The sequence below is a fragment of the Hibiscus syriacus genome, unplaced genomic scaffold (genome assembly GCF_006381635.1).
Source record: "Hibiscus syriacus cultivar Baekdansim isolate YM2019G1 unplaced genomic scaffold, ASM638163v2 tig00110940_pilon, whole genome shotgun sequence".
Taxonomy (NCBI): Eukaryota; Viridiplantae; Streptophyta; class Magnoliopsida; order Malvales; family Malvaceae; genus Hibiscus; species Hibiscus syriacus.
Window position 1 is genome coordinate 1,759,832 of NW_024062923.1, and position 17,626 is coordinate 1,777,457.

The following is a 17,626-nucleotide window of genomic DNA, read 5'->3' on the forward strand; positions in this document are numbered from 1 at the left end:
TTCAGTGTAGAGTGTTATATATATTTCATATTGGTTTACATTTAAACATATAAAAAACCAGTAAGAAAAGCACGCCTCTAACAGTTATGAGAGAAACAATGATCCTTGGCTTATAAAGCCAGGCAACTCTCTTTATCTTTCCTTCATTAATTTCATTTCATGTAAAACCACCTCGGTAAGAAATGATTAAAAAAGTTACCACAGTTTTAACCGCTATGCCGCCTCTATTGTTTTTTATTAATGAAACCATTGAAATTAAACAGTAGATAGAGATTCGCAACATCCTCAGAAAAATTCTTAAGCCTCTACCATACTCTTCCCCAAAAAGACCTTATCATCATAACCTCTCAAGGCTTGAGTGCCAAAGCAAGTCCCACCTGGGGGCTCTTGTCAATGGACTTGGTATCCACCTCTCCTGAAATTGTAAACAGGGACTTTGGGCGCCACTCGTGCTGGATGACTGCACTTGCCTTGCCTACATTGTTCACCCGTGCCTTGACGGTGGTCAATGGGTCCAGTGCATGTTGTGTCCCCACAGTGATGGTGTTCACATTGGTAGAGAAGCTATGGGTCACCTCAGCACCAACAGCAGTATTCGTCAACGGATTCACGATATGATAGTAGGATGCGTTAACAAAGTCACCCTTTTCATTCCTGCATCAACAAAACAAGGAATTAAATTATAAATGTACATATATACACACACTCGGGAATTTCAGCTGCAGTAAGGTGCATAGAACATAATCACATACAAAGCCAATGAAGCAATTAGATCTGCATTGGAGAAGCTCAATCCAGCATTGCATTTAGTGAAATTCCCAGTCTTCATGTCGAAAGATATATCGGTTCCGAGTGCAAGAACATTTGTCCCCAGCACACCTGAGAAATTAACTACTGGGTTTGCAGTCAATCCAATGCTTGAGCTTATCCCAGCGTACTCATGCAAATACTGGAGTTCAATCTGGTATACATAGAGAGGAAATAGACATGTCCAACAGTATCATGAAGCTGTACCCACGCTAGAGGCAATTGTAACACGTTCTTGAGCTAAAAGCCAAAACAAGAAGGAAGTTTCTGATGCTACAAATTGAAATTTTACAACAGAATCACATACCTTTCCAGATCTCTGATCAGGCACTCTGATGCTAAAGATTGCCTTCAGACCAGGTGCAGGTTCATCAACCGTTATGGTGGTAAATAGCTTATAAACAAAAAACTAGTTTAGCACAACAAATAACTTATAAAAGATGGTACACATACGTATCAATAGCCAAGGAATACAAAGGGAAAGAAAGGAACTATGAACTCAACAAAAAGGATCCTTTAATTGCATAGCATTTTCTGCCAAAAAGATCAGATCCCCAAAAGTTACATCATGATCTAGTGATATGATGTTCTAAACAATGATATCAAGCACATATTATCCTAATTAAAGCACATGTTTCAAATTAGAGGGGATAATCCGTGCATGGGAAAGGTAAAACCAATTGAATTGGATATTCCAATGAGGTTGTTTTCAAGGTCAGAACCCTTCTAATGCTTGTATCAGGGGATGATAATTGATTAGTAATTTTCTTAGAAAGAAAGAACCTCGATATAGGACAAAGGATATATATATAATTGAGAAAAGAACCAGGGTTTTAAAAAACGGTCTGCGACCGCGATTTCGACCACGATATAGCGGTTTCGCCGCCGTCCGAGTTACCCGCGACGGCCGCAATAGCGTCCGCGACAGCCACAATCAAGGTAAATCCGAAATAACCGAAAACGCGACCGCGATTTGAAACCCTGAAAAGAACATCATATCTCACTCGTAAAAAAGAAACTGTAACCAGGCCAGTCAAACTTATATATCAAATAACAAATAAACAAAAAGAACAGAAAAACTACTTACATTGGAGTTAGTGCCCACTTTGATATCAGTCGTGACATTCTTATTCTTCAGCTGGGTGTTAACATCAGCCAGAAAGAGTTCACCTTTCTTCGTTCCAGCAGAGGTAATTGCCTAAAGATAAAGAGGAAAAAAACCAACCCCAAATGTTAACACAAGTTCTTAAAGCAGATCAGAACATCAAGCATCTCCCATGATACATTGCAGTAAAAAGGATGAGATAACCATGGTGAAATCTAACAACATAATAGCCAGAAACGCACTAAATTACATATATGTACATGTCTGAAGAACATATTAGCTAATAGCTAGGCCTGTAAACGAATCGAACGCACACGAACGAAGGTATGTTCATGTTCGTTCATTTAAAAAATAAACGAACATAAACGAACACGAACATAAACGAACAAAATTTTTTTTGTTCATGTTCGTTTATTAAGGAATATAACTTGTTCATGTTCGTTCATTTAATAAATAAACGAACATAAACGAACACGAACATAAACGAACACGAACATAAATGAACACGAACATAAACGAACATAAACGTTGGAGACCCTACCTTCCATTGTTCTTTCATGAAAAATAGTCGACAATGCAAATCAACCAAATCTACAGTGATAAATAGCGTAAGAGCTTATTAGCAGTGATGAAATGTTTGAAGATATCAAATATTTCGATCTATCTTTTAAAGATATTAAATGATTCACACGACTTTAATTTAACGCTATAACATTTTATCTTAGTGTTCCATGATTACATATGAACAATCATTTTCCGCTATTACACTTTTTTTCAGAAATTGCATAGAAACCTTTGTTTTGTTTTCTGGCAAATTCTATATAATTTTTCTTTTTACTGATGCTCATATACTTCCGATTTTTACCTTTATCTTCCCATCTATTTCTAGAAAGAAGTATTATGTTTTCTTGAGTTTTAGATGTGAAGATACCCACAATAACTTTACATATCAACTATTAAGTCAAATAAAACAGAGAAAGAGATGAAAACAGACATGTAAAACTTCATATTGCACTATAATATAACTTGTTTTGAATCTTTCAGAGATCGTCTCCACTCTCCAGTGAACAATAAAGTTTGGGAAAAAAAGGGGAAAATGAATATAAGTGCGAGGTGCCTCACAGGTTAACATATTGGATTTAATCTCCAAATAAAATTGGGCTAATTATGGAGTTGGTCATCAAAATATCAGATTAATATTTTTAAGATACTTACAAATTGGTCACCAAAATTGATTTAAGAAGATTGTGTTAAACATAAATGAATGAACATAAACGAACATAATCGAACGAACATAAACGAACATAACCGAACGTTCACGAACGTAAATGAACGAACGAGACCTATGTTCATGTTTGTTCATTTAATTAAACGAACAAAAAATCTTGTTCATGTTCGTTCATTTAATAAATAAACGCACATAAACGAACTTCCCGCCGCACGATTCATGAACGGTTCGTTGAACGTTCAGTTCATTTACAGGCCTACTAATAGCCTTTAAGGTCAGCTGAAATTATTCATTCTTTTGTTTGTAATTAACATAACTTTATAATAACACATGCATAAAAAGATCCCACAAAATCTAAAAAAAATCTAAAAAATGTAGACAAAAACAGAATTTTGGTTCACGGAATGCATTTTATCGAGCTGAAGAAACCCAGAAAGAAAGCTAAGAAAATCTCAACAATATCATAAAACGTGATTAATTTAAAGAAAACCTTGGGTTCCACATAACACAAAGCATCTAAAGTTAATGCCTTAATTTAAAGATCTCAGAAAATAAAGACAAAAATTTAACCCCAAATAACGAAGCACAAAAAAAAAAACTTACAACTCCAGTGGGAGAGGTAGTGGTCAGAGTGAACTTTTGGTCAGTCTGATAATCCTTGTAAAGAAGATCTATAAAATCCCAAAAAAAATAAAGAAGAAACATGAATTACAATTTGAAGCTTCAAATAAGTACAAAAATGCGAAATTACTGTTAAAGTAAATCGTATTTTTATACCTCTGGCTTTCTTGCCGATTTCAGCGTAGAGACCCGGACCCTTGCCCATCTTATCTCCTTTGGAATTTAAAACCTCTAGAGGAAAAAGACCATTCGGGAAGAATTTCGGTGATAATAAAAGAGAAAAATTAGAAATTAAGCTTCTTTTGAGGATGATAAATAAATAGAGGAATCCAAAACCCTGAGTTCCACCACCCACTTCGGGGATTAGGGTTTTGGGGTTAAAATATTATTTTATTAATGGAAAGCTGTGAACCGTTGGATGCTAGAGTTGAGTCGGTTTCGCTTCGCTTTTATCGTTGATCCAATTGAAGGTATTTGCATAGCCATCAAGAAATGATTTTCTCAAATTTTTGTGTGGCTTCGATAAAAAATAAAATATTCTTTTAAAAACTTTAAATTCAAACCATTATATTTATAGAGTATATATTATCGATAAATTAAAAAAATAATATTTAAATAATATTATTTTATAATTATTTAAATTTTTAGAAATAAATTTTCTCCATAAAAATATGTTCTTACTATAACATCAACATTAAATTTAAGTTCATATTCGTTGATGAATTTTTAAAATGTTATATCTCCTAATAGTGAAAAAACATTTTTATATAGGTATTTTTTTTTTACATTTGCGTGTGTTTAAAAGATGTTTTATTCAATAAATATTTTTTTATTTCAAAATTAAAATTAAAAAATTAAAAAATTAAAAATTAAAAATTCGACAAATAATATGTTTAATTAACTATTTTAAATATAACTATATCATAAAATTTTGAAAAGTTATAATTTTATCCTCACATTTCCTATTAAGGTAACAAGAAATAAATCTATATAATTTTTTAAGATATACACGCTAAAGAGCAAAAATTTTCTTGATTTGGTTTTTATTATGAAAAATATTATTTTGACTTTTAATTTTTTATTAATAGTTTTGAAGTTTGACTTTGTTGTTTTTTTATCCAACCGGACTTATGCATTTATTTGTTGAATGCTTTTATGTTCTTTCATTTATTCCTCTCAATGTCTGGGCAAAGCCGAACATCAATATTGATCCCTCGTTGAAAGTTATTGATCTTTGTGAACGCGATGGATGTTGGGACTACTCCAAGCTTCATGACTTATTCCTACCGGAAGCATTATTACCATTACAAAACATCCATGCGCCAAGCCCCTCTCTCGGCAACGATTGCTGCTATTGGAGTGTTGATCCAAAGCGAAGATTCTCGATTAAAGGCGCATACAACATACTTTCAAAACAAGATTGGGAGGAGTCGAAAGCATCATGGAAGCTAATCTGGAAAGCTACTGTCCCTGAGTGTATTCGAAGTTTCTTATGGCTCGCCTTCCACGACAGATTGCTCAGTAACCAAGAGAGATGCCGACGTGCCATATTTGCGAGAATTCGAGCGAACCTCTTTTACATATCCTCAAGAGACTGCTCCCAGACTCACTCTTTATAGAACTCACTTCTTGAAGGCCAATCATCACTTCTTGAACCCCTCTTCTCAGACCCGACTTCCTTTCTTCATTCGGCTATCACCTGGGCACGTCTATATTCCTCACCTACATTGAATTCTGTTATCGACGACCATAACATTGATGCTTCTTCTATTACTCAGACACAATGGCACTCCCCTCCTATGAATTGGATTTGCCTAAATTCAGATGTCGTCGTCTCTTTAGAATCATGTCTCGGGATAGCAGGGGGTTTAATCCGTTATCATCGTGGAAATTTTCTTCTAGCTTACAACAAGAACTTAGGCATGTCCTCAGTCCTTCACGCTGAATTTTAGGGTGTTTTTATAGGTCTCAAACTTGCTGGTTGCATGATTTTGAACGAGTTGTGGTGCAAACCGATAACTCCGATGTACATGCCTTGTTCTCTCCTCCCTCGGCCGAGAATCCATTCTCGTTGATTTGTTCAATTGCGGCTATGGTCCACAGACCACAAGGCTTGGTTTATTAAATTTGTCTTAATCCCACGGGAAGCCAATTAGGAAACTGTTTTCTTAGCTAAAACATCATTGAGATCATACTATTCACTTCAAGTGATCGAATCCCCTCCAGCTCCTTTCCTCCCGATTCTATAAAGAGATATGGTTGATCCTTCTTATAACCATGTAATATGTTAATCTTCTGGCTTCGGCCTCATTTGCATTAAAAAAATGTTCTTTTCTTTTTCCTAAATTTTCAGGAGTTTACGATGATGAAGAAGCTGGCTGCAAGGGCATACGATTTAGCTGGCACTACAAGTATTGGGGGACATCGACTTTCACCAATTTCCCGGTAACTAGCACCTTCTATTAGTTTCTTCTGATAGGAAAAAAGGGTTGTAAATATGGAGATTCGAACCTCAAACTGGCTTATACCCGGATTCCGAACTTCTATTAGTTTGAACACACATTAATGGGTGTAACATGTAAAGATGCGATCTAACTCCCTTTGATGATTTTTGCAGATATCAGACTATGAAAAAGAGATTGAAATCATGCTAACTGTGACAAACAAGAGTACTTGGCCTCATTAAGAAGGTAAACTCTTTATGTATATCAAATCACAAATATATATACTTATCTAAATTCTAAAGGCTATTATTACTAAATAATGTATGCCAATTTGAATTTCTTTGATCCAGAAACAGCAGTGGGCATTCAAGTGGGGTATCACAAGTATAGGGGAGTTGCAAGGTACTTTGCTGGAGTCTCTGGTTATTAATTATGTTCCCCTCGTTCGGAAAGCATGTATTATGATAAAAATAAAAAGTTTGAATAATATAAATAAATAAATGATATTTTCAATTTTAAGAAGAAAAAAAAGATTAGTTGCACAAACCAATCTATCTCAGTAATTAAATTGATGGTATCCCTAGAGGCCACATGATTGAACACCGGAGACTATAAAAGTATTTGAACTTTCATTGTTAATTAGTTAATAATCTTTATAACATATACTATTTATAATCGCTTTAATTACTCTTCAAGTTGATAACATTTTTCTAGGAGTATGGTTAAGATAACATTGAATTACAAAGAAAGAGGTTCCTATTCAATTTATGAATCTACAAAGCAAAAGAAAACGCTAATAATGTGCAAAATGTAAATAAATTAGGTATAAAATTTATCTATAATTTCTTGTAAAAACTTTTTAATGTATGTAAATCTATTTTTATTCAAAATTATATATAAAGATATATAAATATTGATAAAAAAATGTTTTAGAATGATAAAAGGACTCTAATGGATTTGAAATTTCATAGATTTGGATAAATATTTTAATTTGATAAATTATGTAATGTTTAAAGGACTGTTTAGTAATTTCACAAAACACGTAGATTTCGTTCTCATCTAAACTGTAATTTCCAGACCCCCTTCCCCTTCTCTTGCCAGAAATCCCCCCCTCCCCCAAAAAATAAATTTCCCAAATCTGCATCTTTAGGGTTCGGTGTTTAATTCCAATTACCAATTCAGATCTTAATTGCTCAAATCAGTTGAAAAAGGGCCAAAATGTACGGATTCGAAGCTATAACATTTAACATCCACGGCGGTTACTTGGAAGCGATCGTGAGAGGTCACAGGGCCGGTTGACTCTTAACCGCCGCTGATTACAATAATCTTTGCCAATGCGAAACCCTTGATGATATCAAGATGCATCTCTCCGCCACCGAGTACGGCCCTTATCTCCAAAACGGTACGTTCCTTTCGTGATCTTCAATTCTCAATTTCAAATCTTCTATGATAATTCAATGATTTTCGTTTGAATTGAGTTGAAATTGATATTAATTTCAACTTCATGGAGTTAATTTAAAGTGCATCTTATTCACATTTTTGAACTATGGATCCCTTTATAATTTGATTATAAAACTTGCTGATCCTTTGTAGAACCTTCACCATTGCATACGACTACCATTGTGGAGAAATGCACTCTTAAACTTGTTGATGAGTATAAGCATATGTTATGCCAAGCTACGGAGCCATTGTCCACCTTCTTAGAGTATATCACGTATGTAAAGATTTGTCTTTGTTTTCCCCATCTTAGAGTATATCACGTATGTAAGCATATGTTATGCCAAGGTGATTTATTTCACATCTCATGATCTGGGTGATTTAATTGAATATTAACGGTGATCAGCTTGATCACTCATCTGAGTACTGGTGGATTTAATGTGGTGGTGTGAATTGTGTACATCATTTTGCTGCTAATGCATTTTTGTTAACTATTTAGCCTGTTAGATGGGGGGAGGGGGGCGCAAACAATGTGATCTTATATTTCCATAAAAGGGTTGGTTATTCCCTCATTCCATGATCTGGTTATTAAATTTTAAGCTCTAGTTGTAAGGTAGCTGACTTTGGTTGAGCTCTTTTGAGTTGTCTCAGTGATATTCAGAAAGCTGTCTGTTAAGATGGTGTTGTTTGCACAGATCGAACAATAGGTTGTTGCGGATTTTGCGAAACCCTAAGAAAATCTAATATTTTGATTGTTCCATTTAGATATGGTCACATGATCGACAATGTTGTCCTGATTGTTACTGGAACCTTGCATGAGAGAGATGTTCAGGAGCTTTTGGAGAAGTGCCATCCTTTGGGCATGTTTGACAGGTAATCTAAACCCTTAATAGAGATCAGGTTATTATCTCACCTCACATGATACATATGCTTACTTTCCTGTTTTGTTGCTTCAGCATTGCAACCCTGGCAGTTGCTCAGAACATGCGTGAACTCTACAGATTGGTTCTTGTTGACACTCCACTTGCTCCATATTTCTCTGAGTGTATTACTTCTGAGGTACATGGTTCTAACAACTTTTCTGATAGTGTTTCTTCATGTTAATTTTCTCTGATTACCTTGTCTGTAACTCTCTGTATAAGCATGCATGTCACATTGTTAGTAGCTGTGCTAGAGTGTTGTTTGTGCGATGATGTAATTTTCTAAACCTTTGATTTCGGGTTCATTCATCTTGGATTCTTTCCAGGATCTTGATGACATGAACATTGAAATTATGAGGAACACACTCTACAAAGCATACCTTGAAGACTTCTACAAATTTTGCCAAGTAAGGTTCTAATACAGAAGAAAGGTGGCTTTTATATTTGTATATGGCATATGTTGTTTTCAGTCCTTACTCGTTAATTTAAACATTTTCTTTTCATTACAGAAACTTGGTGGTGCAACAGCGGAGATCATGTCTGACCTCCTTGCCTTTGAGGCCGACAGAAGGGCTGTAAATATTACCATTAACAGGTACTTTTAATTATGGAAAGGGATTATTTCTTGTAGTTTTCTAGTTTTACTCTTGATACTTTCTTACCATGTATTTTCTAATAAACATGTTTGGTGTGGTTTAATTTTTACAGCATTGGCACTGAACTTACTCGCGATGACCGGAGGAAATTATACTCGAACTTTGGTCTGCTGTAAGCTCTTTCTCTCAGGCCTGATTATGCTCCTTTAGTTTAGGTAACATATTCATCTGTGTTTGTTATCTCTGAAAGTGCTAATTCATGTTAAACAGTTATTCGTATGGCCATGAGGAACTTGCTGTCTGTGAGGATATTGACCAGGTTTGTTTCATATGCTATGCTTGCTTGGATGAAGTTACTTCGAGATCTTATCTTCTGCTTTGTTTGCTTTCTAGGTCCGTGCTGCGATGGAAAAATATCCTCCATACCAATCAATTTTCTCTAAATTATCTTATGGAGAGAGCCAGATGCTTGACAAGGCATTTTACGAGGAGGAAGTGAAAAGGCTTAGCTTAGCTTTTGAGCAACAGGTTTATACTTAATTTCTCAAGGCATCAATTATCTTTGTTAGTAACAGTAAATGAGGAAGGCACAGCGGCGGCATAGCTTGCTTTTGTTTATTTTTTATCCCAATTTTCTTCATCTATTAAACAATGTATCAAATCTTCTCTGATTTGCTTTTCTTGGATGATGATCATGCAGTTCCATTACGGGGTTTTCTTTGCATACATGAGATTGAGAGAGCAGGAGATCAGGAACCTGATGTGGATCTCTGAATGTGTGGCTCAAAACCAGAAGTCTAGGGTTCATGACAGTGTTGTCTTCATATTTTAGATGATCCGGGAGTTGGTTACGAATAATTTATCGGATTGCGTTTTACCTAATCAGCTGTAAATTTTAATTCATCCGCTCGGTTTATCAATCCGCGTTATCATAGGAGTGGTTTAGATGCATTGTTTCCAGACATTTTTTGTTAAAAATAAACTCCATATTATATTTATGTTTGTTTTTTTTTGGGTTAAATTGTTGTATTAAGAATGATTAAAATGTATTATTGCCTTGACAGGTGGTTTTCAATAATTCTATGATGATGTTTCCAGGAAACTGGAAAGATCAAGTTCTGGTATCTATGCTTTGAGTTGTTATGATTTTATAATTTATCATTTTTGAATTTGTAATATTTTTATTTTTGGAAATTCTCTACAGTGTTCTAGGATTTTTACTTTTCAATAATGTATTTTTATTACTTTTTATTATTTTTAAATTTAAATATTTTTTATTATTTTAAATTAAACAAGCAATCAAACTTTCTACGAATCAAGACTCGAACTTTTCTTAAAAGACAGTTTAAGTTTTTCAACTTTTTAAAAGAATTAATTTTCACTATTATATTATCATCTATCATCGTTTATTATCTTTATTGTGACCTATCACATTAACATTATAATGATTAATGTTATTTTTTACTGATTAAACGAAAAATTGATTTTTTTTAATTGAGTCACATTCAGTAAAAAAAATAAGTTTAAGGGTAATATTATTTTTTTCCTAAAAGTTTGAAGATCTCATAGACCATTAAGTAATGTATATCTATATGATAGAATCCAATTATATAATGTAAATTTTTTTAGGACCGATGCCAATATAATAATATATGTTAAATTTGTTATTATTTTTCTTCATTTCCCATTGCTTGTTTTAAAATAGAATAATTAAATTATAAAATTAAATAATATTTCAAATGATTTTTCTTAAGAATAATTATTTTTCTTCATTTCCCTTTGCTTGTTTTTTAAGAATAAATTTTGTTATTTGTACAACTATTGGTTTTCTATTTATTAATCGATTCCGGATTATATATTGCAAAGCCAAGGGCGACCCTCCTAACCCAGTTTGCTCCATTTGTAAACACCAAAATTCGAACTCCTGGCCTTACTTAAGGGATCTAGTGCCTCGTCTTACTAAACCTACTTGTTGTTGGTTTTATTTCAAATGATTGTAAAAATAGTTTATACTTTTTAAAATACAAAACAATTTAAGATATAAAAATTGAGTAATTTCAAGAGACAACACTTCATTTATGGGATTTAAATTATTTACATCAATTTATCTAATCACTTCACACATGCTTAAATTAATTAACATTATAATGGAGATAAAAACAATAAGGAGATTAAAACAAATATTGTAATTTGAATTCCAATGTTGAGCCTTCACTCTCAACCTATAGAGTGGGTTTAAATAATTAAAATTCACCTAATTGTAATATATAAGTATGTAATAGTAATGTTGTGAGTTAATTGTGTATTGTAATTCACGGAATTACTTACGGCTAAAGGAATCTTACAACCCACAAACGTAAAACAAATTTAATGCATAAACATTGAAATCTATGTCTCATCTCATCTTTTCCTGAATTTTTTCATCATTTTATTATATTTAAGAATTATATATTATGTTTGTATTTTATTCATATTATATACATATATAATGTAGAGACAGACGCATGATTTTATGTTACAGAATGAATTTATAATATTTTATAGAGTGATGAATTTATAAAATTTTAAAGGAAACAAAAAAAGATATCATCAATAAAAATATAAAGAAAATATCTAAAACATATGAAAAATTAAAACTTTTAAGATCCGTCTCTCATCGTCCCCATTCGATCCATCACTAATAAGATGGCATATACTTATATATGGTTTTTTCCTAGTTACTAACGCACTTATATACTCAGACATTTACCATGAAACTTACAAAAAAAAAAATGCAAAAGTCCAAGAAGCCGGCACTTCCTAGGCCTCGTTTATATAATAATAACATACACATATATATATATATATATATATATATATATCTATATATATATATATATGCAATCTATTGGAAATTCTGTGAATCAACTCAGTCATGGCTCTTTGGTTCTTCTCTTTGTTTATGTTAGTGTTTTGTTGTTCAAATTACTCGAGGGCTGAACTGATACCATCATTGCCAGGGCAACATGAGAACCATTCATTTAGGCAATATTCAGGCTACATTGTAACAGATGCCGATCATGGCCGAGCTCTTTTCTATTACTTTGTCGAATGTTCTGCCAATACTGATGACCTCAAACCTGTCACACTCTGGCTCAATGGAGGTATTTTTTTAAAACCAATAAATTTATTTTCAAATATGTTAAAATTTTGATGTTATTCATTTTTTTGATGTAGGTCCTGGTTGTTCTTCACTTGGATATGGTGCATTCATGGAAACCGGTCCATTACAACCAGGAGAAAATGGAACCCTCATCAAGAATCAATATTCATGGAATATAGGTGCATCAATTTTTCATAAACTTATATATTCACAGTCTAAATTCCTTACTATTCTTTAATGAGATCCTTAAATTGATAATTTTGATAGAATCTCACATGTTATACCTTGAATCGCCAATCGGAGTTGGATTTTCATATTCAAATGATAGCCATGATTACATCTTATGGAATGATACACAAACAGGTTTGTAACTCATATTCATGCCTTCACTGTGAGTTCATCATATTCATGCCGAATCACATGACTTGACTTCATATCCATGATATTTTGATTGTGGCAGCTCAAGATAATTATAGGTTTATTTTGAAGTGGTTGGAAGAATTTCCGCAATTCAAAGACTGTGAGTTCTTCATAGCTGGTGAAAGCTATGCAGGTACACAATAATAAATGTTTTCAGCTTTCACCACCATTATAATAACAATCGTTTGGAAATATCGATGAAAATTAATATACTTTGCTTTGTAGGCCACTATATCCCACAGCTTGCAGCGTTGTTGGTGGAGCACAACAAGAACCCTAACCACGAACCAGTCAACCTCGTAGCCATTGCTGTAATACACGATTCACAAATTATCACCTTAATGCAATAAAAATTCATTAATTTACAAACATCATCCATTGTTCATTTATAGATTGGAAATCCACTCTTGGATCTGGACATCAGTATATTGGCGGGCGACTACTTATGGTCTCACGGTGCAATATCGGATGAAACCCTGTTCTTGGAGAAGACAGTTTGCAATGACTCAAAGTACATGCACGAATACGTTCATTCAGGATGGTCCAAAGGATGCAATGATGTGTTCAATAGAGTTTTCAGATGAAGTGGGTGTCGATGTTGGGTTCGACGATCTTCTCTTGCCGGTTTGCCCTTCATCCAACCACGCCGAGCAATTCAGACTTAAAGGACAGCTTGGGAAGATACATACGGCTGTATGTCAATCATTTTTAAAATATTAGTTTATATTTTGAATTTGAAATACATTTATACTTTGGTTTTAAAACTTGGACAGGTTTCTAGGAGAACAAAGAAGGGTGACCCATGCCTTGCCGGAAGAATATTTACCTACCTTAATAGGCCTGATGTTCAAAAGGCACTCCATGCCAATACAACTCACCTCCCTTTCCACTGGGATTTCTGTTTAGGGTATCCTTATATCTATATTCCATTCTATTTTTTTAGGGTTAATTATTTAATATTACATAGTACTGAGATAACAAAAACAAGGGTATTGCAGGCCTCTTGTCTACGATGAAGTGAACTTGGAAATCAACGTCATTCCTCTTGTCACAAATCTTATCAAGGAGGGTCTTCCTGTGTTTTTATATAGGTAAACTCACCACTAATTTCATTAATTATACAAATTTCGCTAGTCGGTAATTCATAATTAAACAATTTTAATGGTAATTTCTTTTATAAAAAAATAAAACAGTGGGGACCAAGATGCAAAAATCCCACTCACTCAAACAAGGATAATTGCAAATAACATTGCAAAGGAGTTGAAACTGGTTCCACTTACAGAATATGGGACTTGGTATGATCCTTGGTATAGTGACCAAAAGCAGGTATTATCCAATTCTACAGCTCTGTCTGTTGTTTTTTAATGGTTAATTAGAACTAGAGAGAGTGGAACATCGAGTTTGATATAATTTTAAAAAAATGAAGGTAGGAGGATGGACGCAAGCATTTGGAAAGAAGAAGGGTGAAGCAGCAATGCTAACATATGCGACAGTGAGAGGAGCAGCTCATGAAGTTCCATTCACTTCACCTTCACAAGCACTCACATTGTTCCATTCCTTTCTCAATGGAATCCCTTTGCCCACCAGGCCTTCCCATTAATATTGCTTGGCTTTTAATGTCATTTGGGAAGAAGGGTGTGATCATCCTATAGCCCTTTAATGTTTTTCATAATAAGATTTGGGTGTTTGTACACATCCATCAAGGATGGATGATAATAATGCTATTTTCTATTCAAGTTCAAGAGCGTTTGCGTTTATACTCTTCAGCTGCCTACATCCAAATTGCAGGCAATCTATTGTAGTAAATATTATTACATAGAAAATCACCATATATTGGGGTGTTTATGGGGATGATATAATATTACATAGAAAATCACCATTTTATTTTTATTTTCTTAACATGTACGCATGTATTTGATACATATTCCGTAACATTGAAATCGTGTCGTATCAAATACAAGTCCGTGTCTCCATCAAATAATATTAAAGAGATAGGTTTGTTTCATGTGAGGGCATTGGAAGAGGATCGAATGCAGGCCCAGCCAGGGGAAGCCATTTCCCACGGTGAAACTCTTTCAGGAAGATGTGCTGTTGAAGTTTCATTTTGATCCCACTTCACCTACAAGGAAAATTTCTCAACATTATTCTACCACCACAGAATACTTCATGTCACAGTTAATTTACCCTAATCTTTTATTTTTCTGTCTAAAATATATGAAAATTAAAAATGTTAGATATGTTCGTATATTAAATCAGGGTAAGCTTAACATGAAATGGATGAAAGATAACACTACCTTAAGGCATCTCCATTTTGAATCCATCCACCTTATAGGATCAGCGTCTTCGATTCCAACTATGTAACCATTAATTCTGCAGTATCAGAAACAATGAATATCTATTTTCACACCACAGGCAGCCATTAAAAATCCACAGGAAATTTCGGAAGCCATACTTATGCTCTAGAGCTTCTTTACTTTCAATACTCATTTGAAATCTCATCCCTATTGAGTAATTGTTATTCATAGATTCCATGAACCGATCAAATGGAACTATAAACTCTGCGGGCATCTCCCTGAAATTAAAAATTCATAATTACAAGATTAAAAGAAATGGGGAAACAATAAACTTTAACGAATTTGCAGTAAAATAAACCTTGGTTTGTAATATATGGTGAATAAGGTTCTTCTTGTGTAGGCCTCCCATGCTTTTGCAAGCACATCAAGAGGATCAGTTGAACTTGTAGAAGAAGTAGCATTGACATTTGACCTCATTGCTCGTCGTATTCCAACACGTAGCTCTTCATTCTCACCTCTATAAAATGGATTTAGTTTATTAATATTGAACCCTCACATTTCAAGTCAATGCCATGTAAGCCAACCAAATGTGGTCGTAAGTTTTGAGGAAGAAAGCCAACCTTAAAAAGACAAATGCATCCCCAACAACAAGCCTCTTGGAGACGAAAAAATCCCTCCATCCTCCTATAAGTAAGTGCCTTCTTGGTTGACCTATGATTCCCATTTTCAGGTGAAGCAATTTTCTTTTTCTTTTTCCTCACAATAAGAAATGGTTTACAGATGTTGGTACGAATCTAATATTATTCTTATTGTAAGTATTACCCTTTAAAACATGCTCAAAACGCCACTCATTCCCGTGCAAATCTTTGGCAACCAACTCTTGTTTTGGATTCTGCATTGACATGTCCTGTGATACAAAAAGCTCAGAATTATTTTAGACCAAAGAAAGGACAGAGTGGGAGAAAAGATGAAGACGGACCAAAGGTGGGAAACACTGGACCATAATATCTTAGATCTAACGTAATATAAACACTGGAAGGCAATCCTCAAATGTATGATGTAAAATCAAGCATTAATAGTTAACAATACAAGGACTGCAAAATAGAAGAGGTATTTCTAATGAATTTTATATATTAAAAAAAAAATGTTGAAATACTGAAGCTATTCAAACCTATAATTGTTCATGGATGTTTAGGCTTGTTTTGGGTTAGGCCTGAGACACCAAATTTATTATTCATTTAATATTAAAAATTAAAATTATTTTATAAACATTAAATTTAAATAATAAGTCAATTTTTTAATTAATGAATTAACCAAGACTTCAATTTAATAAAGAATTCTCCTCCATGATCAAATATATATAATTTGGGCTGAAACTTTCAGATATTAAAATTACCTTGTCCAAGCCTAATTGAACTGGGGTCAAAATATTTTCCAACTACATTCCTCTTTGACCGAAAACTGAAAGAGCAGAAGCTTGAACATAACCTGTTGCAAGTGTCCTTGAGGAAAGTAAAAGACACGTTCTCCTTCCCTAGGAACCCTCACCAAAGGACCAGCACACGCATGCCCTAGTACCGTATAAAGGGCTGTTTCAAGGTCATACATAAAAAACCCCAAACCCCAAAGATCATTAACACCAGACCCTCAAGTTTTAATAATTAATAACAAAGAATTACAAGTAGATGAATATATATTTACCTCTGGGATTAGTGAAGGGAGTGTTTTGGAACTCCATGGGAAAGCTGGTTCGATGTGATGATTGTTCTCTTAAAAGGTTACTGAACTGGAAGAGCTAAGAGAGATATATACAGAATCATTTGTGTTTGGTTAGTGGAAGACTTGGGAAAGAAGGTATATATAGAGGTCAACGGGGGCAAGGATTGATTTCTACGACGACTGTGATCATGGGTTGGTGGGTAAATGAACCATTGGACTTTTCTTTTTGTTTTTCACGATAAAGATAAATCCACAATGATAAATAAGTATATGGTTTGAGGATTTTTTTTGACATGGTTATGATTACACAAATCCGTTTTCAAACAATGTTTCTTCCGTTTACGAGTCAACGTCATTAGGTCTTCTTCCAATGTTTTTTTTATATATTTATATATTTTGATACATTAATAATTTACATTCAATATGTTGATGGTGTATAATTTATTACATCGATAGTAAATTATACTGATGTATAACATGTCGGATAGTAATATATATGATAATAAATATAGTGAGAAATAAGGTATGCAAATTGACGATGTGTGATTCATCCCTCCTAGTAAAAATAGAGAACTGCATGTATGTCGTGGGTCAAGTTAAGAAATAAAGTAGGTTCTGAGAGTCTGCCTATTTATAAAATATAATTAAACAAATTTAATCTTGTTGTATTTAAGATGAAACTGAAAGATTCTATTTGTAGATATTGTATCAAGGATTTTAGTGAGAACATTCATTTCTATAATAAGTAGTAGGAGGAGAAAGGTTCCCCTGCCTAACACCTCTATATCCTTTAGAATACCACTGAACTTTCATTGAAAGATATTGAAATTACTTTTGAAGTGGGGCAGACAGAAGTTCAATTTCTAAACATGCCAGTAGAGGTGTCAGGCAAA

The 17,626-nt window shown here is 33.8% G+C and overlaps 3 protein-coding genes and 1 pseudogene across 4 annotated transcripts; 2 read left to right on the forward strand and 2 right to left on the reverse strand.

Moving 5' to 3' along the window:
- Positions 1-78: 78 nt before the first annotated feature.
- LOC120147410 (mitochondrial outer membrane protein porin of 34 kDa-like) lies at positions 79-4,074 on the reverse strand. The gene is made up of 6 exons (XM_039160786.1): positions 3,918-4,074; positions 3,744-3,811; positions 1,895-2,005; positions 1,115-1,201; positions 753-961; positions 79-654 (listed from the first exon to the last, which is right to left on the reverse strand). The coding sequence occupies exons 1-6, from the start codon at positions 3,964-3,966 to the stop codon at positions 348-350; spliced, it is 831 nt and encodes a 276-aa protein (XP_039016717.1). The 5' UTR covers positions 3,967-4,074; the 3' UTR covers positions 79-347.
- A 3,225-nt stretch (positions 4,075-7,299) lies between these two features.
- Positions 7,300-10,127, forward strand: LOC120147550 (V-type proton ATPase subunit d2-like). The gene is made up of 10 exons (XM_039160896.1): positions 7,300-7,607; positions 7,799-7,919; positions 8,408-8,515; positions 8,599-8,701; positions 8,889-8,969; positions 9,072-9,157; positions 9,271-9,330; positions 9,429-9,477; positions 9,552-9,686; positions 9,859-10,127. The coding sequence occupies exons 1-10, from the start codon at positions 7,565-7,567 to the stop codon at positions 9,988-9,990; spliced, it is 918 nt and encodes a 305-aa protein (XP_039016827.1). The 5' UTR covers positions 7,300-7,564; the 3' UTR covers positions 9,991-10,127.
- Positions 10,128-12,039: 1,912 nt separating this feature from the next.
- Positions 12,040-14,337, forward strand: LOC120147552 (annotated as a pseudogene).
- Positions 14,338-14,622: 285 nt separating this feature from the next.
- Positions 14,623-16,814, reverse strand: LOC120147544 (auxin response factor 2A-like). Of its 2 annotated transcripts, XM_039160892.1 has the most exons (8): positions 16,716-16,814; positions 16,503-16,603; positions 15,837-15,921; positions 15,635-15,725; positions 15,373-15,531; positions 15,171-15,292; positions 15,015-15,088; positions 14,623-14,839 (listed from the first exon to the last, which is right to left on the reverse strand). In XM_039160892.1, exons 1-8 carry the CDS (start codon positions 16,750-16,752, stop codon positions 14,723-14,725), a joined length of 786 nt encoding a protein of 261 aa, XP_039016823.1. In that variant the 5' UTR covers positions 16,753-16,814; the 3' UTR covers positions 14,623-14,722. The 2 variants fall into 2 exon arrangements, with proteins under 2 accessions (XP_039016823.1, XP_039016824.1); XM_039160893.1 differs by lacking the exons at positions 16,503-16,603; positions 16,716-16,814 and adding an exon at positions 15,994-16,019 and having other exon boundaries at positions 14,651-14,839.
- Between the last annotated feature and the right edge of the window lie 812 nt (positions 16,815-17,626).

What these genes read in the sequence shown, in the direction of transcription:
- LOC120147410 (XM_039160786.1), bottom strand. Translation starts at nt 3,966, where the DNA reads ATGGGCAAGGGTCCGGGTCTCTACGCTGAAATCGGCAAGAAAGCCAGA. An exon ending in AATCGGCAAGAAAGCCAGAG is followed by an intron (nt 3,812 to 3,917) that starts GTATAAAAATAC and finishes GGGATTTTATAG; the next exon opens with ATCTTCTTTACAAGGATTAT. An exon ending in CTAATTGCTTCATTGGCTTT is followed by an intron (nt 655 to 752) that starts GTATGTGATTAT and finishes TTGTTGATGCAG; the next exon opens with GAATGAAAAGGGTGACTTTG.
- LOC120147550 (XM_039160896.1), top strand. Translation starts at nt 7,565, where the DNA reads ATGCATCTCTCCGCCACCGAGTACGGCCCTTATCTCCAAAACG. An exon ending in ACCTTCTTAGAGTATATCAC is followed by an intron (nt 7,920 to 8,407) that starts GTATGTAAAGAT and finishes TGTTCCATTTAG; the next exon opens with ATATGGTCACATGATCGACA. An exon ending in GTAAATATTACCATTAACAG is followed by an intron (nt 9,158 to 9,270) that starts GTACTTTTAATT and finishes TAATTTTTACAG; the next exon opens with CATTGGCACTGAACTTACTC.
- LOC120147544 (XM_039160892.1), bottom strand. Translation starts at nt 16,752, where the DNA reads ATGGAGTTCCAAAACACTCCCTTCACTAATCCCAGAG. An exon ending in ACCATATATTACAAACCAAG is followed by an intron (nt 15,293 to 15,372) that starts GTTTATTTTACT and finishes TTTTAATTTCAG; the next exon opens with GGAGATGCCCGCAGAGTTTA. An exon ending in AGAAGCTCTAGAGCATAAGT is followed by an intron (nt 15,089 to 15,170) that starts ATGGCTTCCGAA and finishes GATACTGCAGAA; the next exon opens with TTAATGGTTACATAGTTGGA.